Here is a 17,662-nt window from a genome sequence, read left to right on the forward strand (position 1 = left end):
AGGCTTCAGGGGTTGAGTCTCCTTGGCCAGATGCTGTGTCTGTGTGCAGGAGTTTCAGATTGATTTTAATATTCAATCAGACATAATTGGGATTGTAAATCTGGGAAAGAAAAAGCGATACTCTGCAACCCATAAACATCTGATCATACCGTTTTCTCTCCCCTCCTGCTGAAAAATCTCTGGTGGTTGCCCACCGCTTGCCCTGGGGATGGCAGACAGGATCTATCTCAGTTGCTGAGGCAGGTCAGTTAGTGGGGGCTGCAAGAGGGAGTGTCCTGAAGAGAGTCTGGACTTCCTGTGGGATCTTCATTGATTGGTGATGTCTGCTTCGGGTCCAGGAATGGAAACCTGGGTGTATTTTTGTCTATCGTGGCTGGAGTTTTAAGCGTGTGCCCTTAAACATGGGGTTTGAGGCCTTCCCTGTTGGCACCAGCCAGCTTCTCCTGCGTGCCTCTACCCCTCCTCTGTCTGCCCCACTCCAGAAATCCCTGCTTCCCTGGCCATGTCCAGGTGACTGCCTGTTCTCTCCAGAGACCTCCTTTGTTCTCCTTGTCCCCCCGCCCACCAGGCCTCTGTTCTATCAAATTGGTCAGCTCTGCCTATTTGCCATGCAGATTCCATTCACAACTTTGTCCCATCTTCTGCGACAGTCTCTCTGACTCTCTTGGGCAGGGTTGATCAGACTGGCCCTCCTCTGAGACCCTGTCTCACACTTAGTTGTTCTTACATCTCTTTCCACTTCTACCTTGAGAGGTCCTCAGCGTCAGGTTCTGGGTTTCGCTCATCTCTGCCTCCCCAGAGTCCAGCACAGTGCAGAGCCTCAGTAAATCTTATTGGATGAGCACATGAACGAATAAAAATCACACGCTATCCGAAGTCAGACAGAAGTGATTTTTATAACTTTCCCAGCACGCTGAGTTCGTGTGTCGGTACTCCCCAGCTAATCGTGGGTAATTTACTGTGGTCATAAAATGTCCACACAGTCCCCTGAGACCGAGCCCGCTTCCCGCTGTGAGCTTGCGTTTCCTCCATCGTGACGGTCTGCTTGTCTCCCTCTCTCCCCTTGTTCTCAGCCTGAAGACAAGCAGAGGGCAGCAGCCGCTTTCGCCCAGCTCCAGGGCGCCATGGAGATGCTGGGCATTTCAGACGGCGAGCAGAGGGCCATTTGGCGGGTGCTGGCAGCCATCTACCACCTGGGCGCGGCGGGGGCCTGCAAAGGTACGTGCTTCCCAGCCGAGCTCGCCTGGACTGCCGGCGTCTCCACTGACGGGTGCCTGACAAGGCCCTTCTGCCTGTGAGGTGGGACGGCGTCAGCGTGTCGTCTTCTATATCTCTGGGGCTGCTCTCTGCTTGGCTACAGAAGCAGGCCTGCTGGGAAGGAAGCGGAGCTGATTTTCAAGCAAGCCTCAGAGCCCAGCAGTGTCCAGTGGGACTTCTGCGATGCCTGGGAGCTCTTCTTTCCAGTAGGGGGGCCGCTCGCTGCTTGTGGCCCTCGAGCATTTGACCTGTAGCTGGTGTAACTGAGGAATGTTTTCACTGCATTAAATTCTAATTAACATACATTTACATAGCCACACGTAGCTAGTAGCCACTGTGCTGCAGAGAGGCGCCCTGGAACAGGTGAGAGAAGGCTGGGTCCACGCACTGAAGGTGATGTGTTTCTGTCAGGACATCTGGGAGAGGCTCCTGCTGTGTGTGCTGAGCCATCCCAGCTGCCCTCCTCCTCCCAGAATCGCTCCCGTCCTGAGCTGCCTGTGTGCCGGCTGTCCTCCTTCACACTGGTCTCCCCAAGGGGTTCTGACTTTGCCTGCCCCTCCAGTCGTTCCCCTTTCCCTGTAGATACCCCGGTGACAGCATTCCTGTCCTGACTTCTCTATTCTTACTGTTATCACCTTAGACTAAGAGTTTGACGGTCTTTTTTCCCCGGGTTATCACAGTAGCCTCATCGCCCATGCCTTCGCTCCCCACTTGTTGTGAGCACCGGGCTCCTTTCTAGAGCACAGATGTGGTGCTGTTCCCTGCTTAGAATCCTCCCGAGGCGCTCCCTTGTCCGCTCCATCGATAAAACCATGTGCCGCCATGTTCCAAAGAAGTCCGCTGCCTTCCTCTAGAGAGTGGCTTCTTTGGAACATGGCGGCACGTGCTTCCTCCATCGCCATCCCCCTGGGCCCTGTGGCCTGTCCTTTTGATTATCATACTCTTGAGCCTCATGTACTGCTGCGCTGATTTGATTTTGGACATTTCTAGGGGTTATGCTGAGTCAGAAATAGGTAAGGTGGCAATTCCACAGTTGGTCCAGGCCAAGGGCAGGCATGCCTGACTATACACACGTGGAAAAAACAAAGGCCACTTGCTTTTTCCAAAAATCAGCCGTGGGGCATGCTCTACATCCTGATTGTTTGTAAATCAGACAGCTTTGTAAACAGATTGGGATTAGGGACGCCACTGCACAGTTCAGACCAGAAGAGCTGTTGAAGATTTAGAGTTGGGGCACAGGCATCTGTAGGTTGAAGGGCGTGTGGAAGGAAACAGACCTGTTCTACAGAACGGAAGACTGAGGCTCCGAAGGTCCAGGTGCACTAAACCCCAGGGTATGGGCTCTGGAGCGAGGCAGATGTGAGTTAAAAAGCAAACTTCTCCAAGCTTCAGATGCTTCTCTTTCAATGGGCTAAGACGGGTTGGTGTGAGGATTGAATACAGTAAGGAAGAGAAAGCTGTATTAAACTGGGCTATCCTGAGGCAGACTCTGAGACGAAGATTTGAGTGCTTATAACTTTGGGGGGAGGGGATATCAGGAAGAACCAAGAGGGGAGTGAGGGAAGGAAAGGTGGGTGATGCTGGGGAGGTAAGGTGTGAATTAGGGACTTCCCTGGTGGTCCAGTGGCTAAGACTCCAAGCTCCTAAGGCAGGGTGTCTGGGTTCAGTCTCTGCCTCAGGGAACTAAATCCTGCATGTCCCAACTAAAAGACCCATCATGCCTCTACTAAAGACCCCAAATGCTGCAACCAAAGATCCTGCATGCTGCAATGAAGATCGAGGATCGCTCGTGCCATAACTAGGAGCCAGGGCAACCAAATAAACATTTAAAACATTTTTATAAATGAATAAAAATAAAATCCCAAGTGGACTAACTCTGGGAAGTGAGGGACCACTGTCTCTGGGGACCTCTGGAGACACCTCTGAAGAGCATGTCTTCACTGTGTGTTTCCCAAGGGGCGAGGGAGCCACACCTCTGAAGAGCATGTCTTCACTGTGTGTTTCCCAAGGGGCGAGGGAGCCACACCTCTGAAGAGCATGTCTTCACTGTGTGTTTCCCAAGGGGCGAGGGAGCCACACCTCTGAAGAGCATGTCTTCACTGTGTGTTTCCCAAGGGGCGAGGGAGCCACACCTCTGAAGAGCATGTCTTCACTGTGTGTTTCCCAAGGGGCGAGGGAGCCACACCTCTGAAGAGCATGTCTTCACTGTGTGTTTCCCAAGGGGCGAGGGAGCCACACCTCTGAAGAGCATGTCTTCACTGTGTGTTTCCCAAGGGGCGAGGGAGCCACACCTCTGAAGAGCATGTCTTCACTGTGTGTTTCCCAAGGGGCGAGGGAGCCACACCTCTGAAGAGCATGTCTTCACTGTGTGTTTCCCAAGGGGCGAGGGAGCCACACCTCTGAAGAGCATGTCTGCTCACTGTGTGTTTCCCAAGGGGCGAGGGAGCCAGGATGTTGGTCCACTGCCGCCACCTGCTTCTGCCTGCTTGAAGGCTGCTCCCAGGGCGTGTTACCCCTGCCCCTCCAGCCTGCCCCGTGCCTGAGCTGAGCATGTTCCCATAGCCGGGAAAGCAGAGGGGTACAGACAGGTGCCTGCAGTGACAGACCGGGGACGTGTATGGGGTGGTAGATACGGAGTGAGGCCCCGGGGCTAGTGGACAGGTCGTTCATGACTCCGGCTCAGGGCAATCCTTCAGCAGATTGTGCTGTTGAGCCTGGGTTAGCCGATTCTCCAGGGTGTCACAGCCATGGGCCTCTCGGCTGCACTCAGCTCAGACAGGCTGGCCCCCTCCCTCCCTCCCGGCACTCAACAAAGCCTAGGGAGAGGGCAAGACAGGGGTCCCTCTGTCACACTGGAGCCCGCTCTGCCTCTGATGCCACAGGACAGAGGCTGAGGGAGCCCCCTGTCTATTAAGCTGCCACCAGAGAAGTCTGATGCCTGACTCTATCTCCCTGGGGCTCACGGGGCACCCCCTCTGATGTGGGCTTGGGACTCATACCTGTAACAATAAAAGAAAGAGTCACTTATAAATATTTTATTAATACATGATTATGGCAATAACTCCTGCCAGCCTCCCCCACCCCACCTTATAAATTATTTTAAGAGGAGCTGCCGTCAGTCTGCCTGGGAGGCCTGTCTGGTGATTTACTTACAATATATTCTGCTTTGGAAGATTTCATAATAGGTTGCTCTGAAATCAGCTATTAAGAATTTCAAAGTCGTATATAAATGTCTTGACTTTGTGTCATAACAGATCATTTTGAAATATATTAAGAATCATTTCCATTAATCAGGTTTTTTCTCCCCCCATTAAAACGATGCTCTCCTCCCAGCATGCCTGACTTCCTTAACTTGTTTTGAAAGTCCTGATTCTGTTTTTAAAAACCATGTCTGTCCCTGTGGGGAGATTTCAGGCCTTATAAGTGGACTCGGGATTTTTGAACTATGATGGCGGTAATGACAACTACCACTAATGCTTTAGCGTTTGCTGCTTTCACAAGTGCCTGTACCTCTTGCGACTTTTGATATGATTTGGTTCATTTAATAACCCGGTACGGAAAGATAGTGCAGTGGGAAAGCGTCAGCCTCCTGGCTTGGCTCCTCTGAGCCTCAGTTTCCTCCCCAGTAAAATGGGGTAGTGATGGCAGCCACCTTGCAGGCTTGCCGTGAGGGTTAAATGAGTCAGGGCCAGTGCTGAGAGCACAGGACTTGGCTCACAGTGAGGAGCTTTGTAAGAGGAGGAGTGTAGTTCACCTGGCATCCGACAGCTGGTATGTCCAGAATGAGGTCTCCCTGCCACGACCACTCCCCTGCCCTAGACTTTGCATAGGCTGGTTGGGTCATCCCTTGCTGAAGAACTGACCTGTTTTCCCAGGCCGCATGCTTACAGACGTGAGGTCGCTGCACAACCTTGGAGCAGCCTAGGAGGAGCAAGAACTGTAAGATACCCATCTTACAGATGAGGAGACCGAGGCCTGCCAGAGAGGTTCATCCTCATCCCCTGGGGCATGCAGCTAAAGCCAGAGCTGGGATTTGGACCCAGTCTGTCCAGGCGCTGAGCCCAGCCTCTGGGGCCACATCCACTGCCTCCCTGGCCCCATGTGCCGTGACCTCTGTCTTCTCAGGTCCTAGGTCTTCTCTGGGGCACCCTGAGCTGTTTTTACTCGTGACAATTCTGACACCAAAGGTGTGGGCTTTTACTCACATCAGGCAATCCTCTGATTCTCTGGACACCAGCTGGGTGTCCTACAATTTAATCCACTCCTGACACTACCTGGAGTTTGTGTAGGTCAAGGGCTCAGTCCCACAAGACCATATACCACTTCAGACACGGGTCACAGACCCCTCCTTGGGTTGATAACTTGCTGGAACGGCTCACAGAGGTTAAGAGGGTGCTTTACTTACCAGCATCTGCTATAAAGCACACAGCTCAGGAACGTCTATGTGAAAGAGACGCATGGGGCAGGCGGCAGAAGAAGGGGCTTCCATCCTCACTGGTGTGTGGGCCTCCCAGCACCCTGGAAGCTCTCTGAGCTCCCTCGTTGGGGATTTTCTGGAGGTTTCATTACATGGGTGTGATTGATTAAATCATTGGCCCTTGGCGATTCACTCCATCTCCAGCCTCTTCTCTCTCCTCCCTGGAGGGAATGGCACTGAAAGTTCCCAGTTTCTAGTTATGCATGGGTCTTTCGGGTGATCAGCCCCTGTCCTGACACCATCTAGGGTCCCCCAGCCACTGCTCGTCTCCTTAGCAGACAAAAGACCATCACCATTTCAGAGATTCCAAGGGTTTTAGGAGGGGTGTGCCTGGAACTGCAAAGACCAAAGGCACATTCATGACAGGTGCCAGCCACAAGCCCTGTGCAGCAGCTCCCAGGCCCAGTGGTCCCATAAGAGGCCACTGAGCATGTGTGGGCAGGTTGGTCCCCTCCATGGGGGCCCAGGCCCTCAGGTAGCCACGTGGTCCTTGCATTCTCATGGTTCCTGCCCAGTTTGACTTCTCCCCAGGGAGCCAGTCCCAGCACACTCCTGGGGGCTCATCTGACCCTCCTCGTTTGGGGGAGTCCCTTTAAACCTCCCCTGACCCCTGAGTGCCTGCAGGGTGCTGTCACCGTGGCCCTCCCCTACTGCCTCCTCAGTCCCTTCAGCCCCTATGACATGGTGTTCTTGACCTCAGGAGGCTGGCTGCTGTGGGGCTCTGGGTCACCTTGTCACCAGCAGTGCCCTGGGCAATGTCAGAGAGAACATCTGTTCCCAGAATGTGGCGGCGCAGGGCCCTGGGTGGCTCAAAGTCAGCTGGTCCTGGGCTCAGATCTCAGCTCAGCCTCTATTTAGCTGTGTGTGACCTTGGCCAAGTTCCAGGGCTCACCTGTACATCCTCCTAAGAGGGAGAGAGGGTGGTGGAGAGCCGTCTAGGGTCTCACCCACGATCAAGGTGCTAGAAATGCTGGGGCTCTGGGCCTCCTCCCACGGACAGGCCAGGTGGCTCCTGGCTCAGCCAGTCAGTTAGCAAGAGGCCGCATCCCTCCATCTTTCTGCGCTGCCTCCTCCTCCTCTGTCTCCTAGGCTCACGGTCCCTGATGGAGCCCTTGGGAAGTCAGCGGGAGGGGCCCTGGGGGCCGCCTCGGCATGGCAGGCAGAAAACCCCGGGTGATTTGACACAGGGATGGTTTGCTGTTAACCAAGACTCATGGCCCAGACCATCCCTCAGGAGCCACCAGGGAACCATTTATCCAACCTCAAGTTTCTTCCCTTTGGCAAAATGTGGCCCATGGAACAATCAGCCAGCCCCCGTGGGTGTTGAATGGCAGCGAACAGATGTTCTCTGGAGCCCACTTGACAAGGAGGCAGGTGGGAAGGAGAGACATCCTGGGCCCTGCAGGGAGCGGAACCAGCCTGTGTGATTTAACCTGTGCCTGTAAAATGGTAAAACTCCATCCACCTTCTCCATCACTGGTCACAAGACTGCATCCCACCTGGCACATGGGATGTGCCACAAGCCCCAGCATTTCTCTTTGCAGAGCACTCCGTTATCAGTGGTCTCCATTGCGGCAGTGCCTGCCTGCCCCTACGGTGGGCCGGAGTTGGGTGGGGGCAATCCTGAGGCCCATATACTGGGTGGAGAACTCAAGCCTCCAGCGGGTGTGGCTCCTTGCTTTAGGGCACATGGTGACCTCTCAGTGCTAGTGAACGGCAGCTTCAGAGCTGAAGTCCAGTTCCGGACTCAGTCAAGTGCTCTTTCCACAGCTTTGATGAAGGTTCTGGGGGCCAAGGACTGTGTGAGGGTAGTGGTCAGAGTGGTCAGGAGTGACACAGACTGGGGCTCAGGGACGTGAGGGTTCTAGCACGTGCCAACTGTGTGACTGGGCCGGTGACCGTGCTGCGGAAAAAATCAGCCCCAAGCCCCATGGCTTCAAGTCTCGTCTCACCGTCGCCCCAAGCTCCTAGGGGTCTGCAGTGTAGGAGGGCTTGGCTGGGCTGCGGTCAGAGGTGGTGACGCAGAAACAGTAGGGGTGGAGTGGCTGGGAGGCCAGACGCCTCTCTCTCTCTGCTTCTCAGAGCTCTGGGCTCTCCCAGCGGCCTCTTTGGGCCTCCTTGTGGCCTGGCGGCTCCCCGGAAGCTTCCAGAGAGCAGCATGAAAGCTATTTCCCCTCTTCTCAGTCGGTCACACAGGGTCACTACTGCCACGCTCTGTGTCACAGCTCCAAAGGCCAGCAAGCCTGGCAGGTAGGGAGGGAATTCCCACTTGGCAGTGCAGGCTGCTGAGGCTCAGAGAGGTTATGTGAGACCGCCAAGGTCAAACGGCATCACCCGGTGCAGCCACAGTTAGAATCAGCACCTGTCCGCCTCCGCAGCCAGTGTCCTTCTCCTCTGTAAGGCCGCCTACCTGGCCCAGTCCTCAGGTGCCTTATTGGTGCCTGGACCTCCCCTGACCGTCCTGGGACCTCCATCTCACCGCTCAGAGCAGCTTCAGGTCCGTCCCCAGCCTGCAGTCTCCCTTCATCTGCAAGGCCATCCACGAAAGGAAACCGAGACAGAGGAGCTAGGAATCGAGGCTCCCGACATGGGCTCGGGGCAGGTGGACCCGTGTGTGTCTTTGCCATCTGTGACCCTCTTGACCTCTGAGGCTCAGTGTCCTCATCTGAAGATTGGGGATAATAATTGTGTGCCTCCCCGGGTCCTTGGGAGGACTACGGTACTCATTTTGAATATGTATAGCTCAATGACCCTTGTTATTATTGCTGTTATTATTAATGGAAAATCTGTCCCCTGTTGCAGTATCTCCCCTCAAAGCCTGAGTCTGCCACACTGGCTTGGGCTGGTCTTCAATCCTCTCCAATCCCTGTGGCCCCATAGCTGTAAGAGACGACATACACCCGCCCTGGAAAGTCTGAGCCTCTGTCACTCTGCCTGCTGTCCCTCGTGACTCCGTAAAATGACAGTAATGTTCAGAATCTAGATAACCAGGACGGGTGGTGTCTGCCCTGATGGCTGAGTTGCCTGCTTTCCTTCGGCTCTAAAGCCTGATGGGAGGTTTAACTTATCTGTCAATCACTGAATTTACCAGTCTCCTTGTCACTGACCGCAGTGCCTGACACACTCGGGCCCGTGTGTAACCCAAGGATGGCCCCGTAACGGGATGATGGAGGGAGGCTGCTGATCGGCCACCACTCCTGCCTGCCCTGATAAAGGTGTCAGACCCCGAGGAGATGGGGCTGTAACTTGGGGAGCCCCAAGGGGCCCGCAGGAAGGAGAGACGATGGCAGCAATGACAAGGGCCCAGCCTCCCGCTTTCTACCAGGACCCCCGACATCCAGCAGCCAGGGCAGTCTGTCCATGGATGGGAGGAGGCAGCCTGATGCTTCTCAAGCCCAGGCAGGACCCCAGAAGGCCAAGGGGAGTAGTAGTATCAATGCTGTCAGCGTGAAGCAGTCAGTGTCTATTCAGGCACTTGGCGCAGACTTTTAAGGCTTTTTTATTGTTTTTAAACAACTGCACAAGCGACACCGTAAAGTTGTCTTCCTGTGAGAAATGGAAGCAGTGCAAGTGAACGTAGAATGTCGGAAGCAGGCCGCTCCCCGTTCCCGTGGTCCTCCTGCCCTGGAAGGCGACCGCTGTTAAGGTGCAAAGGTGACGTTTAGTGCAGCTGACAAGCCAGGATTGACGCACAGTTATTGACTGAAGCTCCTGGTGTACCCTGAGGTTCAGCTCGGTGGTGTACATTCTCTGGGATTTGACAGCCGTGTTGGGTCATGTGTCCACCATGACTGTGTGCTCCAGGCTGGTTCCAGTGCCCCAGCAGGCTGGCTTTTTTCCTTAAAATTCTGATTTGAAGTCGTCATAGACTCATCAGTAGTTGGAACAGTAACAGGTTGAGTCCCCTGACTCCTCCCTGTGGCCGTAGCCATGGCCAGGGCTGCATTCTCTCTGAAAACCAGTGCGTGGCCCTGGCCATGTTGCTGTGGTCCCAGCCGCAGGCCAGCTCCTCAGGCCCTTGAGATCGAGCGTGAGCTGTGCCTGTGACAGTCGCCCTGGTGGGTGGGTGGGGCGCCGTTACTGGTTCAGAAACAGGTTCACAGTGGCTCCATATGACACGCTCTGCTTCTCCCCATCTGGGCAGGGTGGACCATGCTGCTCGCAAGATGCCGTGGTGCCCGTCTTGTCTGCGCTGGCTGCGGGGCTTGCCCAGGGAGGGGTCTCTGTCTCCGTGGCACTTCTCCAGCTGATGAGCCTTCTGGCAGTTTCCTGCTTTGGGGGGATTGTAAACAGCACCTTGTGGGCATCCTTGTCTGTAGAGGCGGTGCAGGGGTGAGCGTTCTGGAGGCGTGGTTTCCTGGGCCTGCGGGACCAGAGGGGTGTGTCTGAGGTTGGGTGCTTCCATGAACACAGCGCAATTCCCCACCCTGGGTGTTTGTTCACGCAGTTCTGGTCACGGCACCCTCACATGCCCGTGGGGGATGTAGAGCAAGAATCTGGGCCCCTGGACACCTGGGCCATTGTTGAGTTCATGCTGCTCCCCTTCCCCATCCTTCCCCTCCCCCCCCCACGCTCCCCCGGCCCCCTCCACTTCTCCCGTTCCTCTCTCTCCACTGCTCCCTCCTCCCCTCCTCTCCTATCTTCCCTGTGCCTTGGACGGCAGACCCTCGGCACCACCATCCTCACTTTCCAGGACACAATTCCCCTCTGATCCAAGGAGGGAGACCCAGACAGGCGCATTGGAGATGCCAGGAGAAATAGACAGGAGACACCTAAAGTTCAGCAGGGTCCTCTCCCCAACGGGTCTTAGGACCTGGGACCCTGAACTGAATCTCCCAAACTGAGAGGGAGTCAGGGAGGGTGTGTCAGACAGAAGAGCCCTTGTGAGCAGAGGTGTGGTGGCCCCTTGAGCAAGGCCTGAGGCTTCGGTGTCCCCATCAGCCAGCCTCAGACCCTGGCACTGGTGCTTGGGATTAAGAGAGGTTTCCCACACAGCCCCAGCACAGCCCTATAGCCCTAAGGCCGGCACCCCCTGGGCCATGTCCTGGCCCCACCCTTCCTCTGCCACAGGCCCCAGCTGGTGGCTTGGCTCCCTGCCCGACAGCTGCCGCAGCCCGGCCTATTCTGGGCCACAGGCAAGGATTTATTCTGTGTTTTCTGAGCATATTGAATTCATTCATTAAGCTGGAATGGCTGCTGTGGGATGTAAACAATTATATTTTAAAAAGCCACAAACCCCTGAAGTGGCCGATGCTAGAAGGCATTCCTGCCGCCAGCCCCGTGCTTCGGGAGGGAGGTGTGAGGCAGCTGGAACCCCCAAGGGACCGGCTTCAGGTTGGCCCAGCAAAAGCCCCTCCCCTCTTTATGACCTCTGTTTCCCATAAGTAATAACAGCAGCTGACATCCATCAAGTACTTACAAGGGGCAGGTCCTATGCTAAGAGCTTTGTTCATCTCAGTGATTCAAAGGAGTAGGCACCATCACCCCATTTTACAGATGAGGAAACTGAGGCTCAGAGAGGGGAAAGGACTTGCCTAATGAGGGTGTATAGACACTCTCTGGGATCTCTTTTAGCCTTGCTCATCAGAGACTCCAGCGATCTATGGCTCAGTGAGGACTCCCATCATAAAAGCACGTCTCACCCTTCAGAGTCAGAGCATAGCGATACTGCTGACAGCAATGATGACGATGATGATGGAATTATTACCTGTCACTATTTGCTGAGTCCGCTCTCTGCCAGGCATGACTTAAGTGCTTTGTGTGGTTATTCCATTTAATCCTTGTAACCTGATATGGTTACAAGCTGAAGCTCCAATACTTTGGCCACCTGATGCGAAGAACTGACTCACTGGAAAAGACCCTGATGCTGGGAAGGATTGAAGGCAGGAGGAGAAGGGGACGAGAGAGGATAAGATGGTTGGATGGCATCACCGATTCAATGGACATGAGTTTGAACAAGCTCTGGGAGCTGGTGATGGAGAGGGAAGCCTGGTGTGCTGCGGTCCATGGGGTCGCAGAGAGTCGGACATGACTGAACGATATGGAGAATTACACCCTTTTTATGGTGAGTCAGTGGAGGCTCAGAAAGGCAAAGGAAGTTATCGAAGGTCCTAACTTGGAAAGGGGAGGAGCCCAGTTTGGGACTAGGGAGTTCTGTCTTTGAATATTCCCCCCATTCATGCCATGTTTTGCTGCGTGGTCCATGGTGTCATGAATATTCGAGGGATTAGTAATCACACCTTTTCACGTGGTTCTTGCCCTGATGGGATTAAGCACTTAGCACAGCACCAGGCATGTGGTGAGTACTCCGAAAACATCCGCTGTTTTTCTGGGCTTCCCTTGGGCCCCAGCTTCAAAGGAGACAGTCTGATAAGTTGAGGGACCCCTGCTCAGCCTACCTTGCTGAGGGACCCCAGAATGTAGGAAGAGCATCAGACTGAGGGCCAGGTTTAATCCTGGTTTAAACTGTGTGGCCTCAGGCTACTGGTCAGTCACTCACCGGCTACTGGTCCCACCCCTCAAGCTGTTGCTCCTGCAGTTCCCCCAGGTGATGAGTGATGCCTTACACTGAGCTTTCCCTGGTGACTGCTTCTCAGCTTGGATCAGCTGCCCTGGGGACACTCCCAGGCAGCGTCACATCCAGTGTCTTGTTTCATCCTTATAGTGACCCCCTGGGAGAGGAACCACCCCGCTGTATGGATATGGAAACTGAGGCTCAGATGTCCTGCTCGAGATCTCGCAGCCTGGTCTAAAACTGCCATATCTGGTTCTTCCCATGACCACCCACCACCCCAAAGATGCCATGCCAGTCTTTCCCCACCAGCTGCTTGATCAGTTAGTCCAGGAGACCCCTACCCTTGCTCCCTTTCTCCTATCAGCTGATGCACAGCAGCAGACTCATGGTGCTGAGCAGTCTTGCAGAAGAGTGGCCCGTTTTGCTTGGTTTAAGCAGATGCTGCTGCTGCTGACTTGTCCAGCAAGCCATTTTTGCCCGGAACACCATAGTATCCAGAGAGGTCCACTCATTGTCTTTCCAGTTGATGGTAGATTCTGAACAACTCAGCAATGATTTATCGGTGGCTTGTTGACCAGGCCTTATGGGGCTCACTCACTGTGCAGAGGGACAGATGACTTCTCTAAGATCTGTCCAGGTTTCTGGGGCTGCATGGCACCCAGGGGCAGCAGGAACAGGCAGGAAATGTAACACTCAGGAGGAGCCTTAAAGTTCTGGCCTCTAAGACAGCCCCATTTTCCAGGATCCCAACAACTGAACCTGACCTGGTATCCCTGGGCAGAAATCTCAGCGTGTGGTCATGATTACAAAGGTTGATATTTATCCCGCAGATCCTGCGCTTAGCGATCTGCACCTGTAACTCCACTGGCCCTTCATAGGAACGCCCTGGGGGTAGACGCCCATTTCACAGCGGAGGAAACTGAGGCTCAAAGAGGTGGCACGGTTTCCCCAACATCACCTGGCTTCGGCCAGCAGGGGTGGGATTTGAACCCAAGCAGTCTGTTTCTGCAACGTCGCCTTTCTCGGGGCACCCTTGGCCTTTCAGGCTCATCTCCTCCCTGCAGGTGGCCCCCTCCTTCACAGACCTCCAAACTGTAAACCTCTGTGTGAGATGTGAGCACCAGCATTACAGATAGGTCACATAACGGCCAGTGACTCAGCGGAAAAGTCACCTGGTCATTGATAAATGCAGGAGGCCACAGTAACTGATAGCAATTGAACTGACGGTGCCCAAGGGAAAGACGGTCTTGTCTTTTTTTTCCCTCTTTTTTTTGTATTGAACGTAAACAGGAAAACCTGCCTTTGCAGATGGATCTCAGCATCTCAGAGACTGCAGTTCCATCACTCTCCCTCACTCCTTCCCTTTTTTCTCTTTTCTTTCTCTCATTTCCGTTTGTTCATTCTTCTCTTCAAGTCCTAGCTTGCTTCTTCCCAGCAGAGTGATCTTGGGCAAGTGACTCAGGTACAATGATTTGCCCAGGGTCACCTGGTTAATGGAGGGCTCTTTCAGCTAAGCCACTGTTTCCTTCATGGGATGTTAGACCATCTTGGTCTGAAAGCATTCCCAGGCCACATCCGTCTGCACAGAACGTCCCTTTCTTGGAGCATCATACCATATTCCTTAAAGGCTCTGAGATGTCCTGCAGTTAAGAAACTTATGTTACCAAACAATGGGCAAAGTGATACCACACAGCATCCATTTCTCCCCAGGGAACACCTGCTCTGAGGAGCCCTTTGGGAGACTCTGACCCTGGCCGTGTGGCCGCTCTGTCCTGCTCCACAGCCCTCTGGTCACCCAGGGAGTTTCTGCCCTTGGTAGCACGGTGGGTGGGGCCAGACCTCACCCCGTATGTACAGACAGTTTCTAGGGATAGACAGAGGCACACAACCAAAAGAGCAGTATGCCAGGAATTTGGCTCACTTCCAGAGAACCTTCTCTTGGCCTCAATAATTGAGTCACTCAGTCATGTTCTACTCTCTGTGACTCCATGGCCTGTAGCCCACCAGGCTCCCCTGTCCGTGGAATTCTCCAGCCAAGGTTACTGGAGTGAGCAGCCATTCCTTTCTCCAGGGAATCTTCCCAACATAGGGATCGAACCTGGGTCTACCTGCTGCTTTGGAGGCAGATTCTTTACCGTCTGAGCCACCATGGAAGCCCAATTGAAGGAAAAATCAAACCAAATCATGTTACCTGGGATCAGCATCTGAGGCTGTCTCTGAGCCTTAGCACTGTAAATGGGCACAGAGGCTGAGATAAGGGTTCAGGGGCTAGAATCGCACGTGGGAGGTGATCCCAGGAAGCCCTGGGAGGGGCGTGGGGAAGGAAGGCAGCCCTAAGAGCCTGTCACCAGAACCAGCTACTTCTGCAGGCAGCTGGGGCTCCACTCTGCTAGAGGCTCTGGGGGTCAGCATAGAGCATAACCTGGAGCTGCTGCAGCTGCTACTGCTACTAAGTCACATCAGTCGTGTCCGACTCTGTGCGACCCCATAGACGGCAGCCCACCCAGAGCAACTGCTCTCAAAAGGCCTTACCTTCAGTCCCTGGGTCAGGAAGATCATGGAAACCCACTCCAGTGTTCTGGCCTGGAGAATCCCATGGACAGAGGAGCCTGGCGGGCTATAGTCCATGGAGTCGCAAAGAGTCGGGCACGACTGAGCAACTAATGCTTTCAAACTTGCAGCCACTGGTTGAGGGCTGTTTGTTCCGTGGCACGTCCATCACACCCTGTGCTTGAGCAAATGCCCGTGTGAGCAAAGGCCTCCAGCAGTGGGAGCACACCCCGGGGCAGACGGTGGCACAGCGGCAGCCTTCCTGTTCTGGTCCGCCCACCATGCTGCCTTCTGAAGTGTGGCCCTGTTGCCTTTTGACTTGACCTACAGCCCACATGTGTGCTCAGGCCAGGTCTGAAATGTGAGATATTGGGGATACCAGAGCTGCCCCTAACCCCACGCTATGACCAGAGGGTCCAGGGACTTAGACTCAAGGGCTGGCTCAGCCATTTACGGCTGTGACTCAGGGCAGGGCGGTTCCCCTCTCTGGGTCTTGGTGGCCTCTGCTGTAAATCAGGCCTAACAGCCTTCAGCCTGCACACCTCCCAAGGCAGCTGGGAGATGAGCCGGGGTCATTCAGCCGTCCTCCCGCTCTGTGTAGACACATCAGGTGTGCATCCCCCAGGCCATGGCGAGATGCACAGACTGTGTTTCACTGAGCATAACTACAGAACTGGTGTCTGCAGGTAGTTCTTTCACAGAGAGCTGTGTCAAGGGTAGGCGGCCCTGTCAGAAAACATTGTATTTATGTAAATCCGGCCACACACAGGCAGGTGTGAGGCCAGGGGTTACCGATAAGTATTTTTCTGTGTGTCATGGGCCCTGAAGGCAAGCCACCCACTTCCTCTGGTGTTCCACTGGAGGGGAGGCTTGCTGAGTCGGACTCGGGGAAGTATGCTGCAGTACTACATGCTATGGGCAATTTAAGAGATTCTCAAGGGGAATTTTAAGCCTTTGACTCTGATTTTTCGCTCCGTTCTGGTTTCAGAACAATATCCCTGTATGAAGGCTCTTCTGCATGGGCCCAGGGTTAGCACACTGAAAGCTGAAGTCAGAAGACGCTAAGTTCAGATCTCGTGTCTGCCCGTTACCAGCCACGAGACCTCAGAAGGTTGCTCTCTTTGTGGCTCAGTGTCCTCATAAGCAGACCCTGGCTGCTCTGGTGCCCGTGTTCCCGTCCAGTCTGCCTTCTCCCCGCCACAGGTGCCAGCCCAGGGTTCTCAGCCCCCTCTGAGAAGGCCTGGCCTCCTCCCGGCTCTGTACAAAGACGTAGGGACCCACAGGGTTGGGTTTGGCGCTTGGCCAGGCTTCAGGGGGCTGGAAGCAGAAATGCGTTTTCCCAGCAAGGCTCATGTGTGCCTCCTGGGTTTCACCAGCAGGATGCTGCACAGAGCGCTTGGAAATATACCCCTTAAGTCCAGCGGGACTTAGAGGCCTGCCTCGTCCATTTCCAGCTCCTCTTTTCAGACACAGCTGTCGCTGAGCCCCTTTGTGAGTGCTTGTAGCTCCTCAAGGCTACAGGTCACGGAGGGCAGGGTCCAGAGACCGTTTCAGAGGGTTGCAGTGGAGGCGATGGGGCGGGAGAGGGGAAGGGCATCGGCCACCTGGACAGTCGTGTTCTGTTGAGTTCACTTTCAGCCCCATCCTAGGAAGAGGATGTCTCATTCAGGGCTAGTAGCCTGCAACGCCTCTCTGTAATGCTTGCTAATCTCCATTATTTTTAGCAAAGAGAAAGCAGACCTCAGGCTCCCAGGTAACTGTATCTAATTAGAGTCTAATGGTATCTCTGTATGCACATTGTATTTATCTCTGCCTTCTGTTTGTGACAAATGATGGCAGTGTTGATTCAAAAACTAGCCCCCCATACACTGATGAGGGGGCAGGGAGAGACTGAAGAGGCAGCCCTTCCAGATGGGAGGGAGGCAGGTGTAACACACAAGGGAGCTGACACATGAGGCTTGTCTCCGGCGCTGCAAGGTGGGTGAGTCTCCACCCCTGCCCTCTAGAACCTTAGGGATTTATAGAGAGGCCGGCACTGGCCTGGGTCACAGAGCCCTTCTGGAGGGTCTCAGAAGCACCCTGCTGTCTCAAGGCTGCGTCCTTGTAACAGTGCCCACTGCAGGAGTGGGGAGGGCTGGGTGGGCATTCCAGGGGCAGGGCAAAGGGTGAGGCCCCTCCAGTTGCCCAGGGCCAGCTCACGGGCCACCCGGGTGCCACATCCTCTCAGTGACCTCCTACAAAAAATGGGTTCTCATTTAAGATAGTGCCATATAACATTTCCTTTCACTAGGTACTTACGGAAAGTGAAAAGATCAGTGATTCCACGTCAAAGAAAGTCTTACCTAAGGTCATAATATTCTCAAGGTGATATTGAAAGAGACTTCCCTGGTAGCTCAGATGGTTAAGAATCTGCCTGTGATGCAGGAGACCCAGTTCAGTCCTTGGGTTGGGAAGATTTCCTGGAGAATGGAATGGCTACCTCCAGTATTTTTGCCTGAAGAATCCCATGGACAGAGGAGCCTGGCAGGCTACAGTCCATATTGATTTTGGGGAAATAGTTCTTCCATTTAGCCTGATTTCTGGTGACTTCTGAATCAGTTTTCTCATCTGTAAAATAGGAACGATACTGCTTTTGGGACTTTTGTGAAGATTCAGTAATAATAATAAGTAAAGGCTTGTATGTACTGATTTTTTTCTGTGTCACACCCGGAACTCTAAGACAGGTGTTCTGACTCCAAAAGCCATGAGCTGAACAAAGATGACATGTTGAACTAAGTGGGGTCGGTGAGTGGCAACTGTCACACTCTCGTTACTGTCATCGCCGTCATCACATCGTCCCCTCCACCATCCTCACCACATAATTA

At 54.1% G+C, this 17,662-nt stretch overlaps 1 protein-coding gene across 4 annotated transcripts in view; it reads left to right on the forward strand.

The window, feature by feature from the left end:
* The window catches only part of MYO18B (myosin XVIIIB), a 231,369-nt gene that overhangs the window by 42,296 nt on the left and 171,411 nt on the right, over positions 1–17,662 (forward strand). For all 4 annotated transcript variants that reach the window (XM_061385190.1, XM_061385189.1, XM_061385188.1 and 1 more), the window contains one exon: positions 1,074–1,218. In XM_061385190.1, coding sequence (XP_061241174.1) covers positions 1,074–1,218 — 145 coding nt within the window. The remainder of the gene's footprint in view (positions 1–1,073; positions 1,219–17,662) is intronic.

This window comes from Bos javanicus, chromosome 17 (assembly GCF_032452875.1).
Source record: "Bos javanicus breed banteng chromosome 17, ARS-OSU_banteng_1.0, whole genome shotgun sequence".
Lineage (NCBI taxonomy): Eukaryota > Metazoa > Chordata > Mammalia > Artiodactyla > Bovidae > Bos > Bos javanicus.